The 24,090-nt window shown below is 41.5% G+C and overlaps 1 protein-coding gene across 4 annotated transcripts in view; it reads left to right on the top strand.

The window, feature by feature from the left end:
• The window catches only part of LOC126418939 (F-box/LRR-repeat protein fbxl-1-like), a 132,520-nt gene that overhangs the window by 91,245 nt on the left and 17,185 nt on the right, over positions 1-24,090 (top strand). For all 4 annotated transcript variants that reach the window (XM_050085974.1, XM_050085977.1, XM_050085976.1 and 1 more), the window contains exon 5: positions 7,050-7,235. In XM_050085974.1, the coding sequence (XP_049941931.1) occupies positions 7,050-7,235 (186 nt within the window). The remainder of the gene's footprint in view (positions 1-7,049; positions 7,236-24,090) is intronic.

The raw sequence follows: 24,090 nt of genomic DNA, 5'->3' as shown, positions 1-24,090 counted from the left end.
TCAAACAAACCTGTGACCATTCATTCTGCCCTTCTCCGTATACGTTCAGCGTCTCGTGTTAATCCTACGTAGTACAGGTCCCACACACTTGAGCGATATTCTAGAATAGGTCGCACGAATGATTTGTAAGCAATCTCCTTTATAGACTGATTGCACTTCCCCAGTAATCTACCAATAAACTGAACTCTACTGCCTGCTTTCTTTACTCATTACTGAGCCTATGTGATCATTCAATTTCGTATCCCTATAAAGTGTTACACCCAGGTATTTGTATGATTTGGCCGATTCCAACAGTGACTCATTGATATTTTCGTCATAGGATACTACATTTTTTCTATTTTTCGAAGTCCACTATTTTACATTTCTGAACATTTAGAGCAAGTTGCCAATCTTTGTACCACTTTGAAATTTTGTCAAGAGCTTACTGATTATTTATGCAGCATCTTTCAGATAGTATTTCATTATAGATAACTGCATCACTTGCAAAAAGTCTGAGATTACAGTTAATATTGTCTTCAAGGTCATTAATATACAACACGAACAGAAGTGTCTGGACACACTTCTGTGGGGCACAACCTGAGTTACTGCAACACCTGACAGTGACTCTCCATCAAGATAGCACACTGTGTCCTCCCTCCCGAGAATTCCTCAGCCTGCTCACAACTTACACTTCACAGCCCATACAATGATCCTTTCAGTAATAAGGATAGCTACGGTACTGAGTCAGACGCTTTTCGGAAATTGAGACATGTTGCATCTCCGTGACTGCCTCGATCTGTGGCTTTTAAGATTTCCTGTGAGAAAAGTATGAGTTGGGATCCACACGATCAATGATTCCAAAATCCGTGCTGGTTGGGATGGAGGAGGTCATTCTGTTCAACATACAGCATTACATTTGTACTCAGAATATATTCTAAGATTCTACAGCAGATGGATGCTAAATATATTGGATGGTAGTTTTGTAGATCACTTCTGCCATCCTTCTTGTGGAAGTGTGTGTCCTGTGCTTGCTCCCAACTACAGGGCACATGTTTTTGTTTGAGTGATCTGCGATAGATTATTGTAAATTAGCCACAGGTCTGATATGGAATTTGATGGAGATTCCGTCAGGCCCTGTAGATTTGTTCAGTTCTAGTGATTTCAGTTATTTTTCAACACCACTGACACTAAAATCTATATTGCTTATCTTTGCAGTGGTGCAAGAATTAAATTGAGTCAGCACCCGTAGATTTTCCTTTGTAAAAGAACATTTGAAAATCAAGTTAAGCATTTCTGCTTTTGCTTTGCTACTCTCAGTATCAGTCCCTGTTGTGCCCACGAGTGTCTGGAGACATACCAGCAACAGCCTTTACTCGCGATCTGAATTTCTTTTGGTTTCTCGACAGGCCTTCGATAAATTTCTGTGACGGTAGTCATTACTCTCTTTACAGCCAAATTTGTAGCGCCTCTCTGTCCGTAGCCCAATGTTTTAAGAAAGTGAACTGCTCTACTAGGTACATATCTGTCAAATTTATGGGCAATAATTTTTTTAAACCTAAGCCACAGTTTGTCTGCAGTATTCTCACTAGAGCTCAATGTTTTGAGTTCCTTACTGAGATATGGCACTACGTCATCTCTATCTAGTTTACTGAATTTGTGAATGTTTCTACTCATTTTGGTGCTTTTTGTATTTTGCTAATCATTGTTACTACAGCTGCCTCAGTCACTGATACCGGCCTATGTGTAAATCCTCAAAGAGCTCAGGTTTATTTATTATTGTTATATCCAATATATTTCTATCTTGACTGGTCTTCCAGACAGTATGAAGTAGGTGGTTTAATAATGTTTTGCAGGGTACCCTGCCATGCCCACCACTTACAAAACTGTATTCTTCTCATCTACTATGAGAAATACACCACATCCATTTACCATTAGCCTACTCTTTCAATACGCATTTAAAGTTTTCACAAAAATCTCACTGCCATCAGTTTCCGGTTTTAACCGGATTTCTGCACCTAGCATTATGTGAGTCACTCTCATCTGAATCCTGCTGCAATTAATCAGTAGGATTTTAAGACTTTCACCTGTACGAGGCATTTCTTTGAATCTTATACGGACACTTCTGCGTCCCCTACATCTGTCATTGTCTGGAGTGAATATTGGGTTACCTAATCTAAAAAGCCCTTGGGTGCACTCAATACACATTCAGCTACCTGGGTAGCAGCCTCTGATATGTAGTGCATTTCTTACCCATTTAGGGGGACCGTGCAGTTCTCGACGTTATCTTGCTATTCCAGAAAGTTTCAGAACCTTTGAAGCCTGTCATTCGACCCTTCCACTCCATTCAGAACTGTGGTGCCACAGTAAGTTCTGGGGTCAGTGCTGTAAACCGTGACCTTTGAACAAGGATGGTCTCCTCAGCCTTTCCTGCCATCTGCTTGGGATAATTTGAGTATGACCTCGGAGCCAAGATGACAGGCATCATTTGTTCCAACACCCACCACAACCGGTTCTCGGTTGTACCTCATTTTGTCAACGGCTGCCAGACTAGCCTCTTCGGTATGCTGAATGAGACTCCCCAGGCAGGTGAATCTTATCTTCCTTTACATCCCTAGCTGACATTTCCCTAACAGGTACCATTATTTGCCATACATTTGAACTACAAATTAGTGATAGACTGTACACTTTCACATTTCCCTTCTCTTGACCTGAGACAGAACAGGTTTCCGACAGTGAAAGTGAGTCTCACTGGCTGAGTGTAGTTTCAGGGGAAGTCAGCATTTTGAACTTGTCTGTTATTGAGATGGGTCTAACACACGGAGTTCTTCCTGGTTCCTGTCTCCCCTGGAAATGTTGCCTAGCCCTCCCACTGACACGTCACCCACAGCCGAGTGGATGAATAGTCTTCTGTAGAGGAGACAGGAGAGGATAGTGCTGGAGGTAACTTTGTTACCTCTGGTACAAAACTCTGGGGAGCTCTCCCAACACACATATTCAAAGCAGTTTCCAATTGTTTGACAATAGTTAGGCAATTTCCATCTATCTCATCCCATGTTTGAGAACAGCCTTCACAGTGAGGCTCCGTTGTGGCGGGTGCAATGTTTTACTAAACAGCAACAAATAACTTTAAAATAAGTCTGCTGATTCTCTTTTAATTTCTGGATTTGTTAAGCTAAAAGTATTACTAATTCCCTTTAAGTGCTGAAGCAATAAGCATACAAAACAGTATTTCCGTAAAGCAACCTGGGACAAAAATTACTAATTTCATGAAACTTACTTTCAGAGTTATAGTCGTTAAAATTTACGATAAATGTGGACAGTGGAAATGTCGAGACATTACTGGCTGTCACCTTTGATCCAAGAAGCCACGAATATAGCATACTTAGCCATATTACCTCTGTCCACCACATTGACAAACTCAGTAAATTAACAAAACAAAATCAAATACAAAATTTGATTTAGTAATTTAAAGAATAACATGAAAGTAACAGGAAACACGTAGGAATTAGGGGATTTTGGGTAGTGATAAACAAAACAAATGACTTTCTGTGTTAACTCACATACCCAAGCAAAATAATACACAGGAATCAATAACATCTACATTGCATGAAGGCCACAAAAACCCACACAATTTGGTATTGTCATTTTTTATTAACCTGTTTAGGTAAACCGAGCTTTATAATACCAATTAATGAGTAAATCTGTAAGAAAATGTATCAAAAAAGTCTAACCAAAAATCCAAACCTCACTACAAATTCTCGTATTGGAAACTTCAATTGACCACATAGCTAGAAAGAAGTCCACGATACTAAGAAAGCAAAACTTGCTACAAAAATTGGCACTGAAACCTCCACTTGACCTATATAACTAGAATTCTGTCCTCAGTACCAAGAAAGCAAAACATGCTGCAAAAACTGTTACTGAAAACATCACTTGATGTACATGCATAACTGACACATTGCCAACCTATGAGCATCAGACACACAGCATTCACTGGCCCTGACACTCATGTTGTTGTTGTGGTCTTCAGTCCTGAGACTGGTTTGATGCAGCTCTCCATGCTACTCTATCCTGTGCAAGCTTCTTCATCTCGTAGTACCTACTGCAACCTACATCCTTCTGAATCTGCTTAGTGTATTCATCTCTTGGTCTCCCCCTATGATTTTTACGCTCCACGCTGCCTGACACTCATATATTTAGGTATACAACTGAATCACATTCTGCTATATCAAATAAATCCACGACATTCTTCTTAAAATGCAAAAAATTAAAAATGTACTTATCAAGCAAAATCCCCCTTCACACGCGCACGCTTGCGCACGTGCACACACACACACACACACACACACACACACACACACACACACACACACACACACACACGAACTTCATTAGCAGGGAAAGATGTGTGTGTGTGTGTGTGTGTGTGTGTGTGTGTGTGTGTGTGTGTGTGTGTGTGTGTGTGTGTGAGAGAGAGAGAGAGAGAGAGAGAGAGAGAGAGAGAGAGAGAGAGAGAGAGAGAGAGAGAGAGAGTGTGGGGCAGTGTGATAAAACTTAAGAATATATCTGAATCCAATTAAAAGAGATTGTCATATATATCAAAATCAGATTTTAGGCACTGACATGTAGGTAAGAAGTACATCGAACAATGAAAAATCCAGGAAGCTGAAGAGACTGTGGACACCTGCGTGTGTGTGTGTGTGTGTGTGTGTGTGTGTGTGTGTGTCTATTTTTACAAAGGCCTTATTTTGTGACAGTCTTTTTGTTATGCCTATCTGCGACTCAGCATCTCTGCTATATTGTAAGAAGTACGTCATTTTATATAAATCACCAAAATTGCTAAGCAGTGCACTGAAAAGTATCTTTTAAGAGAAATAGATCAAATATGGGAACCAGTGAGACAAAAGCGTATGATAAATGTAATCATGGTGAGTAACTGAAAATACAGGGCGGTATAATGAAATATAGGTGTGCAGAATGCTGACATATGAAATTTAATGCTGTGTAATATTTAAGCTGTTCTTTTAGGCTCCTGCGAAATCACGACCTTGGAAAATGGAGCATTCCTAAACAAAACAAAAACCACACTACGTTTTTGAGATGATTATTTAAACTCCCACATTCAGATGTGACTTAGACTTTGGGCTACACTACAGATCAGTTTGCCGCGGCAGCCAGTTTTCTTCCATTCACATTTGATGGCTTCCCCAACTGACAGTTAATTAAACATTCCACATTAACATAAACTTCAGGCTATGCTACATATGTGTTTGTCATCACAGTGAGTTTTCTTTGATTCACATTTGTTGGCTTCACCATCTTGCAACCAAACTGTGACATTCCAAAGTAGCCTAGGCTTATAGCTACACTACAGATCCTTGTGTACTGTGATCATTTTCTTCCATTCACATTCATTGACTTCACCAGTGCCCAACCACACTAACATTTCAACTGTACATTGATCATTCCATAATGCTTTGCTCAAGAATGTGTTTATTTTAGGAATGTCTTTTAATTTTGTTTCTCCCTGCCCAAAACTCTATAGTTCTCAAGCGTCATGTTAGTTTCATGTTCTGTAGTGAAATAAAATGGTCTCCGGTTGTCAGTAGTAACCGAGTCCTTGTTTATAGTTCTGTCTGTCATTCTGATGCTTCACGCGATCACCTTTGTCTCATTTGAGCCCGACGCTTGCCTTCTCGTAGCTCTCTCGACGCTGTGGAAATGCTGCACAGTGCCACTACTTCTAGCCGTGTGACTTCGACTCCTCCTGCAGAAGGTCGAGGTTGTAATACATCTTTATATTCGATGAATTATTCTGATACAATTCTACCCTTGAATGATGTTTACTAACTTTCTATCTTCATACTTGCAGAATCCATGCGCAAAGTAGTTTCATACAATAGCTATGCCATGAGCACATAATTATTCTTTGTAGTACTCTCTCTGGTGGCTGTCAGAAAAAGCTTCCGAGATTGTCTTCGTGCCGATTAGCCTGAGCTTTGTTTGAAGAATTGTAATCTGAATATTGAAATTTATGACAAAAGATAACTGATACGAAATTGTACGATTAAAAGGGAAATATATATATATATATATTGCTCCTTTATACAAAAGGTGTGTATTTGAAATTTGAGAATTAATGATATCCATCAATATATTGCGTAGTTGCTAATCAGAAGGGACCTTCCGAAAGACTGGATACGAACCTGCATTTAATAATCCAAGAGCTCCATTACTTATTCAGAAGGTTAAACTTCATCAAAGCCAAATATCCGCATAATCTGAGGTTTCCCGACTGATTATACAACGCTCCCAAAATTACGAGGCATTTTATTTGTACAGATTAGCAGACTGCCACAAAGCACGAGCCTGCAGAGAAGAAGAATCATCGCCTGATTTCATTCTAACAAGTAAAATTTCTGAATCATTTGAGTGACTGAGATATGATTGTGTTTCCTATTATGAATGACTGATTGCTTGAACGAATTGAGAACTACATAACTACATAATTACATAGGTAGGAGGAAAAATTACTCAGTCTGTAAGAGAGTGCAGATGTACGTCAACTATTTACAACAGTGTATCGTTAAATCTTCTGTATTATATGTTCACTACTTCTCTGTGTACAACTTCAGTGACATCCTAGGTGAACAGATCTCAGGAAGTCTCAACATACATAAGTCTTGCTTTGATATTAGCCAATGACTGAGTGACAGTTCTAACAACTTTCATCATTTGATTTCTCTGTTGACTTTCTTGCACACTTCTTTTCACTCCTCGTCCTTCAAGCCACCACTGAGCTGCGACGTCCCAAAGAAAAAGCGCTCTGCCACGGCAGGTGGAGTGTTTTATTCACCGTCGTGCCTTGCTGATGTCTGGAGCTGACATTATTTACAGTTCATCTGCACAGACGTAAAATTAGGGCACACACAGTGTAAGGTTGTCCACTTAATAAATACCTAAAATATGTTTTCCACTCTAATACAGCCGGTATTGGAAATTTTGGTATTTCTGTACATCCCGTATAATAAAAATTTGTAAAAAGCTTAAAGTGTGTCACTTGCTGACAGATGTGTGGTTCCCGTGCTGAAAGAGGCCGCCAGCTCTCTCAAGAAACTGCAGCTGCGCCTCTTTGACGTGGCACCCGAGGAGGAGGCCGCGACGTTTGCAGATCTCGGAGAGCTGCACAACCTGCGTGAACTGCACTGCAATCAGCTCTGCCCGCACCGGCCTCGCCTCATCTCTCTCGCCTTCCAGTAAGTCATTCCTCACTATTTATAGGTACGAGGCTGAGTCGATATAAATCAGATTTTATTTTTTAAAAATTCATTTATTGAAAAAAAGGCAGTTACAATTTATTTTTCCACATAATTCCCTGCTTTAGAAGTACATTTTTCCAAGGAGAAGGAAGGTTTCTTTATTGCAGCATTATAGAATGCAGCTGGTCACGTCAGAAGCCAACTGCGCACGGATTCCTCCACACCCCCGTCATCTTCAAATTGGTGCTCTCCTAGAGCTTTTTTCAAGCTGTCCAAATAAATTGAAATCACATTGTGATAGGTGCGGGCTGTAAGGAGGACGACTAAGGTAAGTCCAGTGCATTTTCTGTAATTTGGAGATCACCAGAGCTGCAGTATCGGGTCCAGCACTGTCACAGAGGATGACGACCTGTCAAAGCAGTCGACCTCGTCTTTTGAGGCGATACGCAGCCCTCACCTTCTTCGGCAGCTCACAGTAGTGTGCAGCACCGATTGTGCATTGCTCGTGTAAAAATGCAGTGAGCAAAATGGCTTACCGGTAAAAATGAAAAATGGTGGAAAGAACCACGCCAGCTGACAGCTGAGCCCTGTCTTTCCCTGGGGCTTCCTCCCCCTTCCTCCAACACTCCTTACTGGCCCGTCTGGATGTGCGAGTGCAGTGGTGGACCGACACACAGGTCACAGCTGATGATCCGACTCAAAAGTGCATCACTTTATTTCTCAAACCTTGCTGTAAGACTTTGACAGACCTCCGAATGTGTCAGCTTCTGATTTTTGATCAAAAGGTGAGGTATCCATGTGGAACAAACTTTCCGGAGCTGTAGGTAATTTGTGACGATCGCTCGAAAGCTCCCGTAACTTATTTCTGATACTCTCACCTATCGGTCGCCTTCGAGAATGTATCGAACTGCACAAATGTCTCAGTTTGTAATACTGGTCCGAGGATGATGATCGTATTGCTGATTTTCCACACGTTCCCGTTCTTCCTCAAAATCTTTATGCCAGCAAACACACGCATCCTTGACAGTATTTGATGACCGAACTGTGCAATCAGTCTCTGGAAGATTTCTATCACTCTAACTCTTTCACGAGCAAGAATTTTTGTAATAATTATGCATCGTGCAGTGGAGAGGTAGACCTGTCACTCAGATATCTTGCGCATTACGGACGGAGCTGTCAGAGGTATGCGATAGCCGGCTCTCCCTGCTCCTCACGGAACCACCCGACAATACTAGCAGCACAGGTCCGGTCCTACCAACTGTTGGTGCTCAGGAACAAAAATCCCATTTGTATTTGATTCACCCTCGTACCAACTCTGTTAAGTGTCAGGATGGTTTGAAGAAGACTGTAAAAAGAAAATGACAGAGGGAAATGAGGCAAGAAAGAAATGATAAACAGGGCAACAAAATCTAATATGGAAGATTTCACAAAGGAAAGGGAGGAAGTAAACAGAATCAACAGAAGAAAGAAATGAAAATCAGAGAAGACACGAATTATGGAGCTAGAATAAAAATGTAACGGCCAAGAAGTAAGAAAATTCTATGAAAGGGTTCGTGAACTAAATAAAGGCTTTTATTCGTGTACTGTATTCTGCAGTGCTAAAGAAGGAAATTTTATAGGAGGAGAAGAACAGATTCTGGAATGGTGGGCTGAATATTTTAGTAAACTGCTGATCAGAGATATACGGAAACCTCTTTATAACTTTCCCTCAGATAATGTTTCCCCCGTGTTCTGTCTTTCTTTTCCAGTCCCGACGAAAAGCCCGTTTGCCCACTGCTAAAGTTTCCTCTTTAGTATGTTTACTCTGTACAACACTTTCCTCCATGTAACATTCATATTTTTGGAACCCTAACCAATTATTTCTCTCCTCATAGCATTTAAGCCTTTGGTGGAGGTGCTTCATTTCCCGTCCTGTGTATTTGCACAAGCTCTGAAAGGTCACACTGGGCGTGAGTCACACGTCAGCGTCAGTGCCCGCGTGATGTGAGATGTGACACACATTGTGCTTGTCGTTTGTCTCACCGGCACTGTTTTTTTGTTTTTCGTGTGAGCAAACGGTGAACAGCTGTACGGTGTGTTTAACACTCCACCTCAATTACACTGTACACCTGAGGTGCACTGCAGGCATACGTGTTTGGAACTGCAGATTGGTTCACGTCAACCAATTACACAGTACACACAGGGTATCCCTGGCACGAATCTGCGTGTTTACACTAGATGGAATAAAATGTGAAAATGGAAGGAGAATTAGTGATTTTTCGTAACAAAATTAATTTGAATTAAAAATTTATGACAGGTGTGACCTTGAGGTTCCTATTTTTTAAAGTAATTGTTGTTCTGTTACGTAGCTAGCACAAAATTATTTTATTACTGTTCTGAATTATGACCCAACTGTTTTGTATTATAATGGTTGTTTGCTCAAGGACACTTTATCTAAATTTATAACAATAATGGAAATTCCAGGATGGAGCAATACGTAAAATAAGGGAAAGGCAATTACCTATGGTCTAACAGATTGGTATGTGGAACATAGAAACACTTAAAAGCAACAACATTCATCCTAGCTTTTGAGCATTTACTCTTCTTCCAGCAGTAGTACACACAACCACACAGGCCGTAAATTTACACACGGTAGACGTAGCCGTTTTTCGAATATTTCCCTGGCAGTGCCTGTAACCATTAGGATGAGGGCAGGATGATGATGTCAATGACTGTGATGAAAAAAACAAACGTTTTTTGGTTCACCCTGGATGGGAAGAAGGAATCTGGGGCCTGAAGATCCATTTATACAAAGGTGGCTGAAGGATTTGAAACATTCAAAACATTCAGAAGATTTATGATGACCCCTCGGGTACAACAATAGCACAACTTTCTCATTTGGAGCAAGAAATGGTTCTAATACAGCCCAGAGGAAATAGGAAGCAAACATGTTTGCTTGATTACTTCAAAGAACCCTGGGTACAGGATGTTCAATTTGTGTCAGTTCATAGATTTTTGCGAAAGTCTGACTGAAGTTGTATTTTACAAGTTCATTATTAAAGTAATTATTTGTAGCTAATTCTTTTTTAATTTTTACTATTTACTGTCTTCTTATGTAGTATAACCTCAGTAAAATTTGACTCAACTTTTATAATCATCAATTAGAAGTCTTCACCTTTACAGTGTTTACCTCGATGCAGTGTTGAGAATTCGTGGTCCCTTGAAAAAAAATATCATAGAGAGATTTTACTGTAGTAATACTGGAAGAAAATGAAACAGGGCACAGTCGGCCATGCACAGTGGTAGCTAGGATGAAATATTTGCACCCACAACAATAGTAGAGAAAATTAGGTTGCCAGTTAAAAGCCTGAAGAATAATGGGGTCTCGGAGAACAATAACATTTCAGCAGAGATGACTGAAGGTGGTGATGAACATCTGACACACCCTGTCCACCAGCTGATCTTTGAAATATGAGAAAAAGAAGTGATGTCAGACCAGTGGAACTTGGCCATTATTTGCCCGATTTATAAGAAGAAGGAGAAAGCAGATTGTGAAAATTACTGTGTTATCGCCTTATTTGATGTTGTGTACAAAGTCTTAGCCAAAGTCATTCCTGTGAGACTCATTCCATTTGCAGAAGAGATACTTGGAGACCATCAGTGTGATTTCTGACAGGGCAGATCAGTGACTGACTGTATATTTACTATAAGGCAAATAATGGAGAAGCACTATGAACATAATGTGGATGTACATCAGCTCATTGTAGGTTTCAAAAAGGCTTACAATAGCTTTAAAAGGAAGAAGCTATATCAGATTGTAATGGGTATGAAATTTCATTATAAACTAATGAGATTGGTACAATTGGTCCTCACCAGCATGAAATGCCAAGTGCAAATAGAAAGAAATTCTTCTAAAAATTTGAAGTTAACCAAGAGTTACGACAGGGGGATCTACTATCTGCACTACCTTTCAACATAGTGTTGGAGAAAGTGATGAGAAGGGGAAAGATCAATAACCCATGTGGTACTCTGTTTAACCATGTGAACCAAAACTGAGCATATCCCTATGATGATTGCATGTTGTCCAGAAAATTGAAAGAACTGGAACAAGTATTTGGCAGACTAGAAAAGAAAGCAGAAGAGTTGAGCATTTGAGTAGACGACATCAAAACTCAGTACTTCTTTGCTTCCAGGAGAAATGCTGCTGTTAAAGAGAAATACATCGAGTTGAACGGGACCAACTGTGAGAGATGAGAGAAAGTCTAGTGCTCAGAAGTGCCGATAATTGATAATAACAGCATAAGCGAAGAAATAAAATGAGATAGAGCTTACTGGCCCCCGATTAAGATTATTTAGTCACATAGACCGAGCAGAAAATTGAGGTGACTTTCTGTCAAGCAGTTATGAGGCAGGTTGTAAGATAGACTATGTGATCAAATGTATCTGGACACCTGACTAAAAATGACTTACAAGTTTGTGGAACCCTCCATCGGTAATTCTGGCATTCACTTTGTTGTTGGCCCACCCTTAGTCTTGATGACACCATCCACTCTTGCAGGCAAACGTCCAATCAGGTGCTGGAAGGTTTCTTGGGGAATGACAGCCCATTCTTCACCACAGAGCACTGCACTGAGAAGAGGTATCGATGGCAGTAGTAAGGCCTGGCATGAAGTCAGTGCTCCAAAACATCCCATAGGTGTTCTATAGGATTCAGGTCAGGACTCTGTGCAGGCCAGTCCATTACAGGGATGTTATTGTCATGTAACCACTCCGCCATAGGCGGTGCATTATGAACAGGTGCTCGATCATGTCGAAAGATACAATCGCCATCCTTGAATTGCTCTTCAACAGTGGGAAGCAATAAGGTGCTTAAAACGTCAATGTAGGCCTGTACTGTGATAGTGCCACTCAAAACAACAAGGGGTGCAAGTCCATTCCATGAAAAACACGTCCACACTATAACACCACGAGCTATAAATTTTACTGTTGCCACTACACACGCTGGTAGATGACGTTCACTGGGCATTCGCCATACCCACACCCTGCCATTGGATCGCCACATTGCATACCGTGATTTGTCACTCCACACAATGTTTTTCCACTGTTCAATCGTCCATTGTATGTTTATGCTCCTTACACCGAGCAAGGTGTTGTTTGCCATTTACCGGTGTGATGTGCGGCTTATCACCATGAATTCCAAGTTTTCTCACCTCCTGCCTAACTGTCATAGTACTTGCAGTGGATCATAATGCAGTTGGGAATTCCTGTGTGATGGTTTGGATAGATATCTGCCTATTACACATTACGACCCTCTTCAACTGTCAGCAGTCTTTGTCAGTCAACAGACGAGGTCAGCCTGTACGCTTTTGTGCTGTATGTGTCCCTTCACTTTTCCACTTTACTGTTGTTGTTGTGCTCTTCAGTCCAGAGACTGGTTTTATGCAGCTCTCCATGCTACTCTATCCTGTGCAACCTTCTTCATCTCCCAGTACTTACTGCAACCTACATCCTTCTGAATCTGCTTAGTATATTCATCTCTTGGTCTCCCTCCACAATTTTTACCCTCCACGCTGCCCTCCAGTACTAAATTGGTGATCCCTTGATGTCTCAGAATATGCCCTACCAACCGATCCCTTCTTCTAGTCAAGTTGTGCCACAGACTCCTCTTATCTCCAATTCTATTCAACACCTCCTCATTAGTTATGCGATCTACCCATCTAATCTTCAGCATACTTCTGTAGCACCACATTTCGAAAGCTTCTATTCTCTTCTTGTCGAAACTATTTATCGTCCACATTTCACTTCCATACAAGGCTACACTCCGTACAAATACTTGCAGAAACTACTTCCTGACGCTTAAATCTATACTCGATGTTAACAAATTCCTCTTCTTCAGAAACGCTTTCCTTGCCATTGCCAGTCTACATTTTATATCCTCTCTACTTCAACCATCATCAGTAACTCATTTGCTACTTTAAGTGTCTCATTTCCTAATCTCATTCCCACAGCATCACCCGATTTAATTCGACTACATTCCATTATCCTCGTTTTGCTTTTGTTGGTGTTCATCTTATATCCTACTTTCAAGACACTGTCCATTCCGTTCAACTGCTCTTCCAGGTCCCTTGCTGTCTCTGGCAGAATTACAGTGTTATTGGCGAACCTCAAAGTTTTTATTTCTTCTCCATGGATTTTAATACCTACTACGAATTTTTCTTTTGTTTCCTTCACTGCTTGCTCAATATACAGATTGAATAACATTGGGGAGAGGCTACAATCCTGTCTCACTCCCTTCCCAACCACTGCTCCCCTTTCATGCCCCTCAACTCTTATAACTGCCATTTGGTTTCTATACAAATTGTAAATAGCCTTTCGCTCCCTATATTTTACCCCTGCCACCTTCAGAACTTGAAAGAGAGTATTCCAGTCAACGTTGTCAAAAGCTCTCTCTTAGCCTACAAATGCTAGAAATGTAGGTTTGCCTTTTGTTAATCTGTTTTCTAAGATAAGTCACAGGGTCAGTATTGCCTCACGTGTTCCAACATTTCTATGGAATCCAAACTGATCTTCCCCAAGGTTGGCTTCTACCAGTTTTTCCATTCGTCTGTAAAGAATTCGTGTTAGTGTTTTGCAGCCGGGGCTCATTAAGCGTATAGTTCAGTAATTTTCACATCTGTCAACACCTGCTTTCTATGGGATTGGAATTATTATATTCTTCTTGAAGTCTGAGGGTATTTCGCCTGTCTCATAGATCATGCTCACTAGATGGTAGAGTTTTATGTGGCCTGGCTCTCCCAAGGCTGTCAGTATTTCTAATGGAATGTTGTCTATTCCCGGGACCTTATTTCGACTGAGTTCTTTCAGTGCTCTGTCAAACTCTTCACGCATTATCGTATCTCCTATTTCATCTTCATCTACATTCTCTTCCATTTCTATAATATAGTCCTCAAGAACATTGCCCTTGTATATATCCTCTATATACTCTTTCCACCTTTATGCTTTCCCTTCTTTGCTTAGAACTGCGTTTCCATCTGAGCTCTTGGTATTCATGCAAGTGCTTCCCTTTTCTCGAAAGGTGTCTTTAATTTTCGTGTAGACAGTATCTATCTTATCGCTAGTGATATGCACCTCTACATCCTTACATTTGTCCACTAGCCATCCCTGCTTAGCCATTGTGCACTTCCTGTCGATCTCATTTTTGAGACGTTTCTATTCCTTTTTGCCTGCATCATTTACTGCATATTTATATTTTCTCCTTTCATCAATTAAATTTAATATCTCTTCTGTTACCCAAGGATTTCTACTAGCCCTCGTCTTTTTACCTACTTGATCCTCTGCTACCTTCACTATTTCATCTCTCAAACCTACCCATTCTTATTCTACTGTATTTCTTTCCCCCATTCTTGTCAATTGTTCCCTTATACTTTCCCTGAAGCTCTCTACATCCTTTGGTTCTTTCAGTTTATCCAGGGAAATAGAGGGTCTTTCAAAAAAAAAGTAAAGAATGTTTTGATCTGAGAGCTGCACAATTCTACCCCCAATCCCGCCACTGTGTCTTACACCTTCATTGTCTTCAGTGCCAGTATGACACAAACAGCATGTGTCATTTACTGTTTATTTGTATGATTTTTAAACGTGTGACAAAATTAATGATCCCACCAAATGAGAGTGTAGAGTGTTTTTCTGTATGGCTGTGAAAGCTGGGAATTGAAGGCGAGAGAGACAGAATATAATAAATTTAAGAAGAATATAATTAACTTTCTTGAGAATGAGAAGCTTATGTACACGGATCAGCACAGTTTCGCTTGTGTGAGTCAGCTTGCCCTTTTCCCACGTGACATACTGAGAATTATGGATGGTGGGCAACATGCAGATTTCCAGAAAGAATTTGACACGCTACCCCCTTGCAGGCTGTTAACAAAAATACGAGCATATGGAATGAGTTCACAGATATGTGAGTGGCTCGAAGACTTCTTAAATAATAGAACCCAAGTATGTTGTCCTCGACGGTGAGTGTTTGTCAGAGACAAGTGTTTCTCCAGGAGTGCCCCAGTGAAGTGTGACAGTAGTGCTGTTGTTCTCTGTATACGTAAATGATTTCGTGGACAGGGTGGGTGGCAATCTGCAGTTGTTTGCAGGTGTCAAAGTTCAGTGACTGTATGAAGATGCAAGATGACTTAGACAAAATTTAGTTGGTGTGATGAATAGCAGCTAGCCCAAAATGTGGAAAAATGTAAGTTAATGTGGATGAGTAGGAAGATTAAACCTGTAATGTTCAGATACAGTATTACTAGTGTCGTGTTTGACACAGTCAAGTCATTTAAATATCTGGGATTAACGTTGCAAAGTGATACGAGGTGGAACGAGTGTGTGATCACTGTGGCAGGGAAGCTGAATGGTCGACTTCAGTTTATTGGGAGAATTTTAGGAAAGAGTGGTTCACCTGTAAAGGAGACTGCATATAGGAAGCTAGTACTACTTGAGTGTTTGGGATCTGTATCAGGCCGGATTGAAGGAAGACGTCGAAGCAGTTTAGAGGTGGGCTGCTAGGTTCGTTACCAGTAGGTTCGAACTGTACGTGAATGTTATGGAGATGTTTCAGGAACTCAAAGGGGAATCTCTGGAGGAAAGGTGAAGTTATTTTCGAGAAACACTATTGAGAAGATGTAGAGAACCCACATTTGAAGCAGGGTGCCAAACGATTCTACTGTCAGTAATATACTCTGTGTGAAGGGCCGTGAAGATAAGATAGAGAAATTAGGGCTCATATGGAGGCACGTAGATAATCATTTTTCCCTTGCTCTATTTGCGAATAGAGCAGAAACAGAAATGACAAGTATTGGTACAGAACACCCCCTGCCACACACCATATGACGACTTGCAGAATATCTATGTGGATGTAGATCTAGATGTAGAGAGTGTGTGTGTGTGTGTGTGTGTGTGTGTGTGTGTGTGTGTGTGAGGGAGATTTAAAGAATTTGAGATGTGAGGTTGAAAGAAGAATGGAGAAAACAACATGAGTGGGTAAAGTGAGGAGTAATGGGGTAGTGAAAAGCATAAAGAAGCAAAGAAATCTCCTAAACTTCATTAAGAAAAGGGGAACAGATTTAGCGGAACACATAAAATAAGTAAAAGGATTTCTGACAACAGCTCTTGAAGGTTCAGTGAGAGCACAGAAGAAAGTGGGAAGGAGTAGAATAAAAAGGTAGGATGAAGTCAAAAGAGGAAGATTCCAGCGCAGGAAGCAGTTGACCTATGGAAAATGGTGTCAGCAAGTAGGCAATAGTCACAGCACCTTGTAATGATCATGAAGTGTGAGGTTCTTAGCATAATGTGGTTTCTGAATGCCAAAAAGTCTGCTGTATTGAAATTTATAAACACATAACAAAACATTATGGAAGTGTGTTGAATGAAGTTTTAGTTCAAAAATTGTGCATCACATTTAGTGGCAGACAGAGGAAAATTTATGATGAAGAACGATCAGCCAGACTGGCAGTTGCTACTGACAAACCCAGGAAAAAAATTCGATGCCATAAACGTTCCACTTTTGATGGACTGAACTTGTACTTTCCTGAAATTTCATGATCAGTTTTTTCAAATTGATTCTGGTGATTTGGGCTATAGAAAGTGTGTACCACATGGATTTTATCAAACTGATTTTGGTGATTTCGGCTATAGAAAGTGTGTACCAGGTGGTATTCTTGACATTTGGCAGCAACATTTCTCACACAGCATAACAAGTATGGTGGGGATTTTTGTAACCGCATTGTCACTGGTTGCAAGACGTGGGTTCCATGTAAAAGTACAGAAACAAAGTGCGTGTCATTCAAATGGCACCATTCATGATTTACATCAAAACAAAAAAAAAATCAACAAATTCTGATCGCCAGAAAGGCTACAGCCACAGTGTTTAGGGATTGAATGGGCATCCTGCTCGTTGGCTGTAGGGTTAAAGGAGAGACCAAAAATGCTGCAGCCTGCCGTCAGACCCTTCGGAGACTGTGCCAGGCAAATCAAAACTGATGCATGGGTTGTTTTCCGGCAGCACTGTGGTTCTTCACGATAATGTTCAGCCGCATTCTGCTGCGTCGCCATGGTAGTTTACGTGGAAAGCTTTTGAACAGCGATGTCATAGCCCAGATCTGGTCATGAAATGATTATGATATTTTTCACAAAATGAAGAACTTTTTGAGCTGAGAGCACAGTGGTAATGACAACAAACTGAAAGAGGTCAGTAGTGACTGGCTCAACAACTTGATGGCAAATGAGTCTGTGACAGGTATTTAAATTTAAGTGGCAGCTACATAGAAAAGTAGCTCAGCTACCAAAATATGTTGTAAAATAAGTTTTCTTCAATTATCTTCAAAGAAAAGTGCTGGAGAACCAAAAACCAAATACTTTTTTCCTCGACTCTCGTATTTGGTACTATTCGAGAGTGTACTTGTTCAAATGTCTTATTAGAACACAGCTGGTGACGTGTTTGACAACCACCAATATTTCGATAGGCACACACCCCACCGTTTGAGAGCCACATATGCAATGAGAGATGAGAGTGTGCTGTGCAAGGAAGTTTAAAACCTCGGTATGCTGGTCAAAAAGGACACACACACACACACACACACACACACACACACACACACACACACACACACACACAGAGAGAGAGAGAGAGAGAGAGAGAGAGAGAGAGAGAGAGAGAGAGAGAGAGAGAGAGAGTAAATACTAGCTCCACTGCACAACCAAAGATGATGAACACCGGAAGTTATTGATTGTGAATATTAATTATCAGCAGGAGAGGAAGCAACATTAACTCTGTCTCTCTGTTGTTTCAGGAGAGAGAGAGAGAGAGAGAGAGAGAGAGAGAGAGAGAGAGAGAGAGAGAGAGAGAGAGAGAGCTGGATTGTAAATGGAATTTAAGCAAAAACTTCCATTTCTAGAGACGTCACCATTTAGTATTTGCTATTGATAACTTTTGACATCTATCATCACAGTGTTTGTCTGAATGTGACCTGCATATTGAGGTTTTAAACTTCCTCACACAATGCTGCCCTATTGCATTTGTGCTGCGAAAATGAAGGGCTGTTCACCTGGCTACGTGTCATTGGTTGCCTAAAACATCTCCTGACTGTGCTCCCTCAAGTTGTTTGAATATCTTATACATCAGCAGAAATTCAAGTTTCACAAGTTTGTGATTGGCTTTGATACGACCTAAGTGAACATTTGCGTGTGCCAGCAGAGAGTGCCATTCTAAGTGCACCATACACAAAGTTACTCACCCCATAAAGACATCACATTAACACCTTCACAGTGGCTGAGAGTCCAGACGCTGTTTCAGGTATGCCAAACCCAGCCGGAGCCACTCGTCAATGCTCAGATCATCTAGAGCTACGCCGGCACGGTAGCTCAGCGTTTTCTGCCAGAGGGTTAGCTGCCCTCTGTAATAAAAAACTGAGTTAATCGATCAACAACGAACTTCAATGGACGTCTTACGACGTCCGCCCCGAGCAAATGCAACGAACAAAATGAGATTAAAAAAAAAACCAAAGAAAAGAAAAAAAACAAAGAGCTACAAAAAATGTGGGGATATCGATTGCTACTTCCCACCACTATTTGAGATAGTCCTACATATTTTTCAGTTGAAACTTCTGGGCTGAGAGGCCGTGGTCGATGTATAAAATTTCCACCTGACGTTTCGTCTCCATCTGCGGGAGACGTCTTCTGAGGTCGACCGGCTACTGCCACTGAGGCACCATGTACTCTCGCATTTATAGAGCGCATAGAGGGCACCACCATTCGTCACGTGATGCCGACGGTATGCCTATCTTTGGGAGGCGTCATCATTCTCGATTAAGAGTAATTGATTGTCATTCTGCTGGCGCAACGTCGACATCCATATTTTGTCCAACTTTAAAACTTCCTCTTTTCTATTAAAGTTGTTATGGTGTTTGTGAATTTCTATTGCTTCTCTACACATGCGAGCACGATAATGGGATGTTCGTGCTAGAACGCTTGTCTCATTAAATTTTTAATTTCGTGATTCCCATCTCGAAAAACATGCTCAGCTACGGCCGATTTTTCGATGTGTCCTAAGCGACAGTTACTTCTATGTTCGGCTAAGCGGGTGTTTACACTTCTTTTCGTTGTTGAAATATATACTTGTCCACAACTGCATGGAATTTTGTATACCCCAGGTGTTCATAGGGGATATCGGGCGTCTTTTGCATTTCTTAAATATTCCTTAAACTTCATGGTGGGTCACGGACCGTATCGAGAAAGTTCTGGCCAAGTATGGGTTAGAAACAATCTTCAGACCCACCAAGAAGATTAAGGAATATTTAAGAACTGCAAAAGACGCCCGACATCCCCTATCAACACCTGGGGTATACAAAATTCCATGCAGTTGTGGACAAGTATATATTGGAACAACGAAAAGAAGTGTAAACACCCGCTTAGCCGAACATAGAAGTAACTGTCGCTTAGGACACACCGAAAAATCGGCCGTAGCTGAGCATGTTTTTCGAGATGGGAATCACGAAATTAAATTTAATGAGACAAGCGTTCTAGCACGAACATCCCATTATCGTGCTCGCATGTGTAGAGAAGCAATAGAAATTCACAAACACCATAACAACTTTAATAGAAAAGAGGAAGTTTTAAAGTTGGACAAAATATGGATGTCGACGTTGCGCCAGCAGAATGACAATCAATTACTCTTAATCGAGAATGATGATGCCTTCCAAAGATAGGCATACCGTCGGCATCACGTGACGAACGGTGGTGCCCTCTATAAATGCGAGAGTACATGGTGCCTCAGTGGCAGTAGCTGGTCGACCTCAGAAGATGTCTCCCGCAGATGGAGACGAAACGTCAGGTGGAAATTTTATACATCGACCACGGCCTCTCAGCCAGGAAGTTTCAACTGAAGACAACACCGGCTGTGAAAGCCTACATTGTATGAGTCCCACATATTTTCCAATGGGATTTATACTGGCTGATATAGAGGAGAAGTCAAGGTGTGGCAGGGCTATTGAATGTTCATGAAACTGGGTATGTATGCTTACAGCCCTGTGAACATGGCTGTTGTCATCTCAAATGACAGGAGTGTCCACAGCATACTGATCAGGAACATACACAGAAGGAAAACGTTTGGTTACTGAGAATGTGGAAATAAACACTGTTAATGTTCACAGTAACCTCAACAAAAGTGCTCAAGTCACGGTACATACTGCAGATTAAACACCTCATTGGGTCACCAGTACACTCGATACCTCGTGTCGTACAAAAATGAGCAGTATCACGACCCACTGGACCAAACCGTACAACTCCAACTGGGTACTGTCCAGTCCGTGTCATTTGGCTCGTCGAATGTGTGCAGCTCGTGGTTGCTCCACCTCTTCCTCACGGTCAGATGGAAGGTGTCAGTGTAAAACTATTGCTTAGGTGGTTGGGCTGCAGAGAATTTTCCACTGTGTTCGTGCCGGTTTCACGAGTGTGCAGAGTCGGAGCGAGCCAAGCTAGCACAGAATGTCACCAGGGTGCGATAGCGGTCAGGTGTCGCCACCTGTAGTGTAGGCGTCACTCGTGCTTTGCGTCGTGGCTCGGCTGTGTCTCAGAAGGCAGAGAATGAGACGGGCCACCCAGAATGACGACGTCCAGACGGACGGTTGAAAGGAGCTGAAGAAAGGTGTCATTCTCTTCTGATCTGTTCTGAGATTCCTTTGGATATGTTTTTCTGATTAACAAGAGATGCAATTATAAGCTCCCGTCTCCTTCGAGATTATATGGCTTAACTAATGATTATTATGTTACATTCCTCTTGTTTTAGTTGACCGTGTATATCGAGATTTCGTTCATTGTTACATGCAGTGGTGTGGTACTAACTGATGGAGACGCATTAAGAACTGGTAAAATTTAATTTTTTTCCCTTATCACACTGCACAAACATAAACACACTATTAATCAAACTGTGCCACTACTATTAAACACAGAGATAAATCCTTCGCTACGCAACCGCCTTCGGCTCACGCAGCCTACACCGTCCACAGCCTCTCAACAACTGCCTCTACTTAGCGACTCTCTGCGCCACTGGGCATTGTCGCCCACCAAAGAACAACCACTTACAGATACTACACACCACTACCCTCACACTGTGTTGTAATTGTTAGAAAGAACAACCGAAAACATAATGGTTCTTCAAAGAGTTGTTACATCATTTAGTAGTGTAAATACTACAAAGCTCTCTTCCCGCCCTCGGTATTTTGTAGACGGAGAAGAAGTCAGACTGCAATATTTGGCATTGTGTAGCAGGTCCTGTGCACCGAGAAAATTTGAGAAAGGCAACTGTGTGAGAAGACAATCGAGGTAAAAGTCATCGAGAATAATACTCGGATGACGGACCGCTCGTGAAGTTGTCGACTCAATTACAGTGCGTAACTCGAGCTGCAACTTTGAGCTTTACGTGCAGCTCTGAATGACAGCCTTCTGTGAGGCACCAAACACCGTACGTTCGTTACGTGCAGTTCTCTTTACAATGTTCATCTCGAAAATGCAGCAGTTCTTGTCAGGTACGAAATTATCGTCGAAAAGGCGCGACACTCGTCTCCCTGTCAGTTAGAATCTCGTTAGGACCTCTGTTCTATTATGCTGTGAGTTGTGCAGTAGCCTCTGTAGGCACAGCAGACGCTCTGTGTCGATACCCCAATAAATGCGGCAACTTCACTGACGGTGTGGTCACGTCACCTGCAGACGAGACACCTCCTCTGCGCCACTCTGCCACGTCTCCTGCTCAGCACACCTTACTGCACCGCCTCGAGACCGCTCACTACCAGTTACACACGTGTGCAGCGCTCCAGAGCGATCTGTGTACCGTTGTTGTTGTTGTTGTGGTCTTCAGTCCTGAGACTGGTTTGATGCAGCTCTCCATGCTACTCTACAAGCTGCTCCATCTCCCAGTAACTACTGCAACCTACATCCTTCTGAATCTGCTTAGTGTATTCATCTCTTGGTCTCCCTCTACGATTTTTACCCTCCACGCTGCCCTCCAATACTAAATTGGTGATCCCTTGATGCCTCAGAACATGTCCTACCAACCGATCCCTTCTTCTGGTCAAGTTGTGCCACAAACTTCTCTTCTCCCCAATCCTATTCAATACTTCCTCATTAGTTACGTGATCTACCCATCTAATCTTCAGCATTGTTCTGTAGCACCACATTTCGAAAGCTTCTATTCTCTTCTTGGCCAAACTATTTATCGTCCATGTTTCACTTCCATACATGGCTACACTCCATACAAATACTTTCAGAAACGACTTCCTGACACTCAAATCTATACTCGATGTTAACAAATTTCTCTGCTTCAGACACGCTTTTGCCATTGCCAGTTTACATTTTATATCTTCTCTACTGCGACCATCATCAGTTATTTTGCTTCCCAAATAGCAAAACTGCTTTACTACTTTAAGTGTCTCATTTCCTAATCTAAGTCCCTCAGCATCACCCGACTTAATTCGACTACATTCCACTATCCTCGTTTTGCTTTTGTTGATGTTCATCTTATATCCTCCTTTCAAGACACTATCCATTCCGTTCAACTGCTCTTCCAAGTCCTTTGCTGTCTCTGACAGAATTACAATGTCATCGGCGAACCTCAAAGTTTTTATTTCTTCTCCATGGATTTTAATACCTACTCCGAATTTTTCTTTTGTTTCCTTCACTGTTTGCTCAATATACAGATTGAATAACATTGGGGAGAGGCTACAATCCTGTCTCACTCCCTTCCCAACCACTGCTTCCCTTTCGTGTCCCTCAACTCCTATAACTGCCATCTGGTTTCTGTACAAATTGTAAATAGCCATTCGCCCCCTGTATTTTACCCCTGCCACCTTCAGAATTTGAAAGAGAGTATTCCAGTCAACATTGTCCAAAGCTTTCTCTAAGTCTACAAATGCTAGAAACGTAGGTTTGACGTTCCTTAATCTAGCTTCTAAGATAAGTCGTAGGGTCAGTATTGCCTCACGTGTTCCAATATTTCTACGGAATCCAAACTGATCCTCCCCGAGGTCGGCTTCTACTAGTTTTTCCATTCGTCTGTAAAGAATTCGCGTTAGTAGTTTGCAGCCGTGACTTATTAAACTGATTGTTCGGTAATTTTCACATATGTCAACACCTGCTTTCTTTGGGATTGGAATTATTATATTCTTCTTGAAGTCTGAGGGTATTTCGCCTGTCTCATATATCTTGCTCACCAGATAGTAGAGTTTTGTCAGGACTGGCTCTCCCAAGGCTGTCAGTAATTTTAATGGAATGTTGTCCACTCCCGGGGCCTTGTTTCGACACAGGTCTTTCAGTGCTCTGTCAAACTCTTCACGCAGTATCATATCTCCTATTTCATCTTCTTCTACACTCTCTTCCATTTCTATAATATTGTCCTCAAGAACATCGCCCTTGTATAGACCCTCTATATACTCCTTCCACCTTTCTGCTTTCCCTTCTTTGCTTAGAACTGGGTTTCCATCTGAGCTCTTGATATTCATACAAGTGGTTCTCTTTTCTCCAAAGGTCTCTTTAATTTTCCTGTAGGCAGTATCTATCTTACCCCTGGTGAGATAAGCCTCTACCTCCTTACATTTGTCCTCTAGCCATCCCTGTGTACCGTGTTTACTCGAATCTAAGCCACACTTTTTTTCCGGTTTTTGTAATCCAAAAATCCGCCTGCGGCTTAGAATCGAGTGCAAAGTAAGCGGAAGTTCTGAAAAATGTTCATAGGTGCCGCCACAACTAACTTCTGCCGTCGAATATATGTAGTGCTACACAGGCTTGCTTTGCAGGCACAAAGATAAATACTGGTGCCAAAACCTCTGCGTCAGTAAATAAA

The sequence above is a fragment of the Schistocerca serialis genome, chromosome 9, assembly GCF_023864345.2.
Source record: "Schistocerca serialis cubense isolate TAMUIC-IGC-003099 chromosome 9, iqSchSeri2.2, whole genome shotgun sequence".
NCBI lineage: Eukaryota > Metazoa > Arthropoda > Insecta > Orthoptera > Acrididae > Schistocerca > Schistocerca serialis.
The sequence above is the reverse complement of the archived record's forward strand: the minus strand, read 5'-3'. Positions and strand labels throughout refer to the sequence as shown.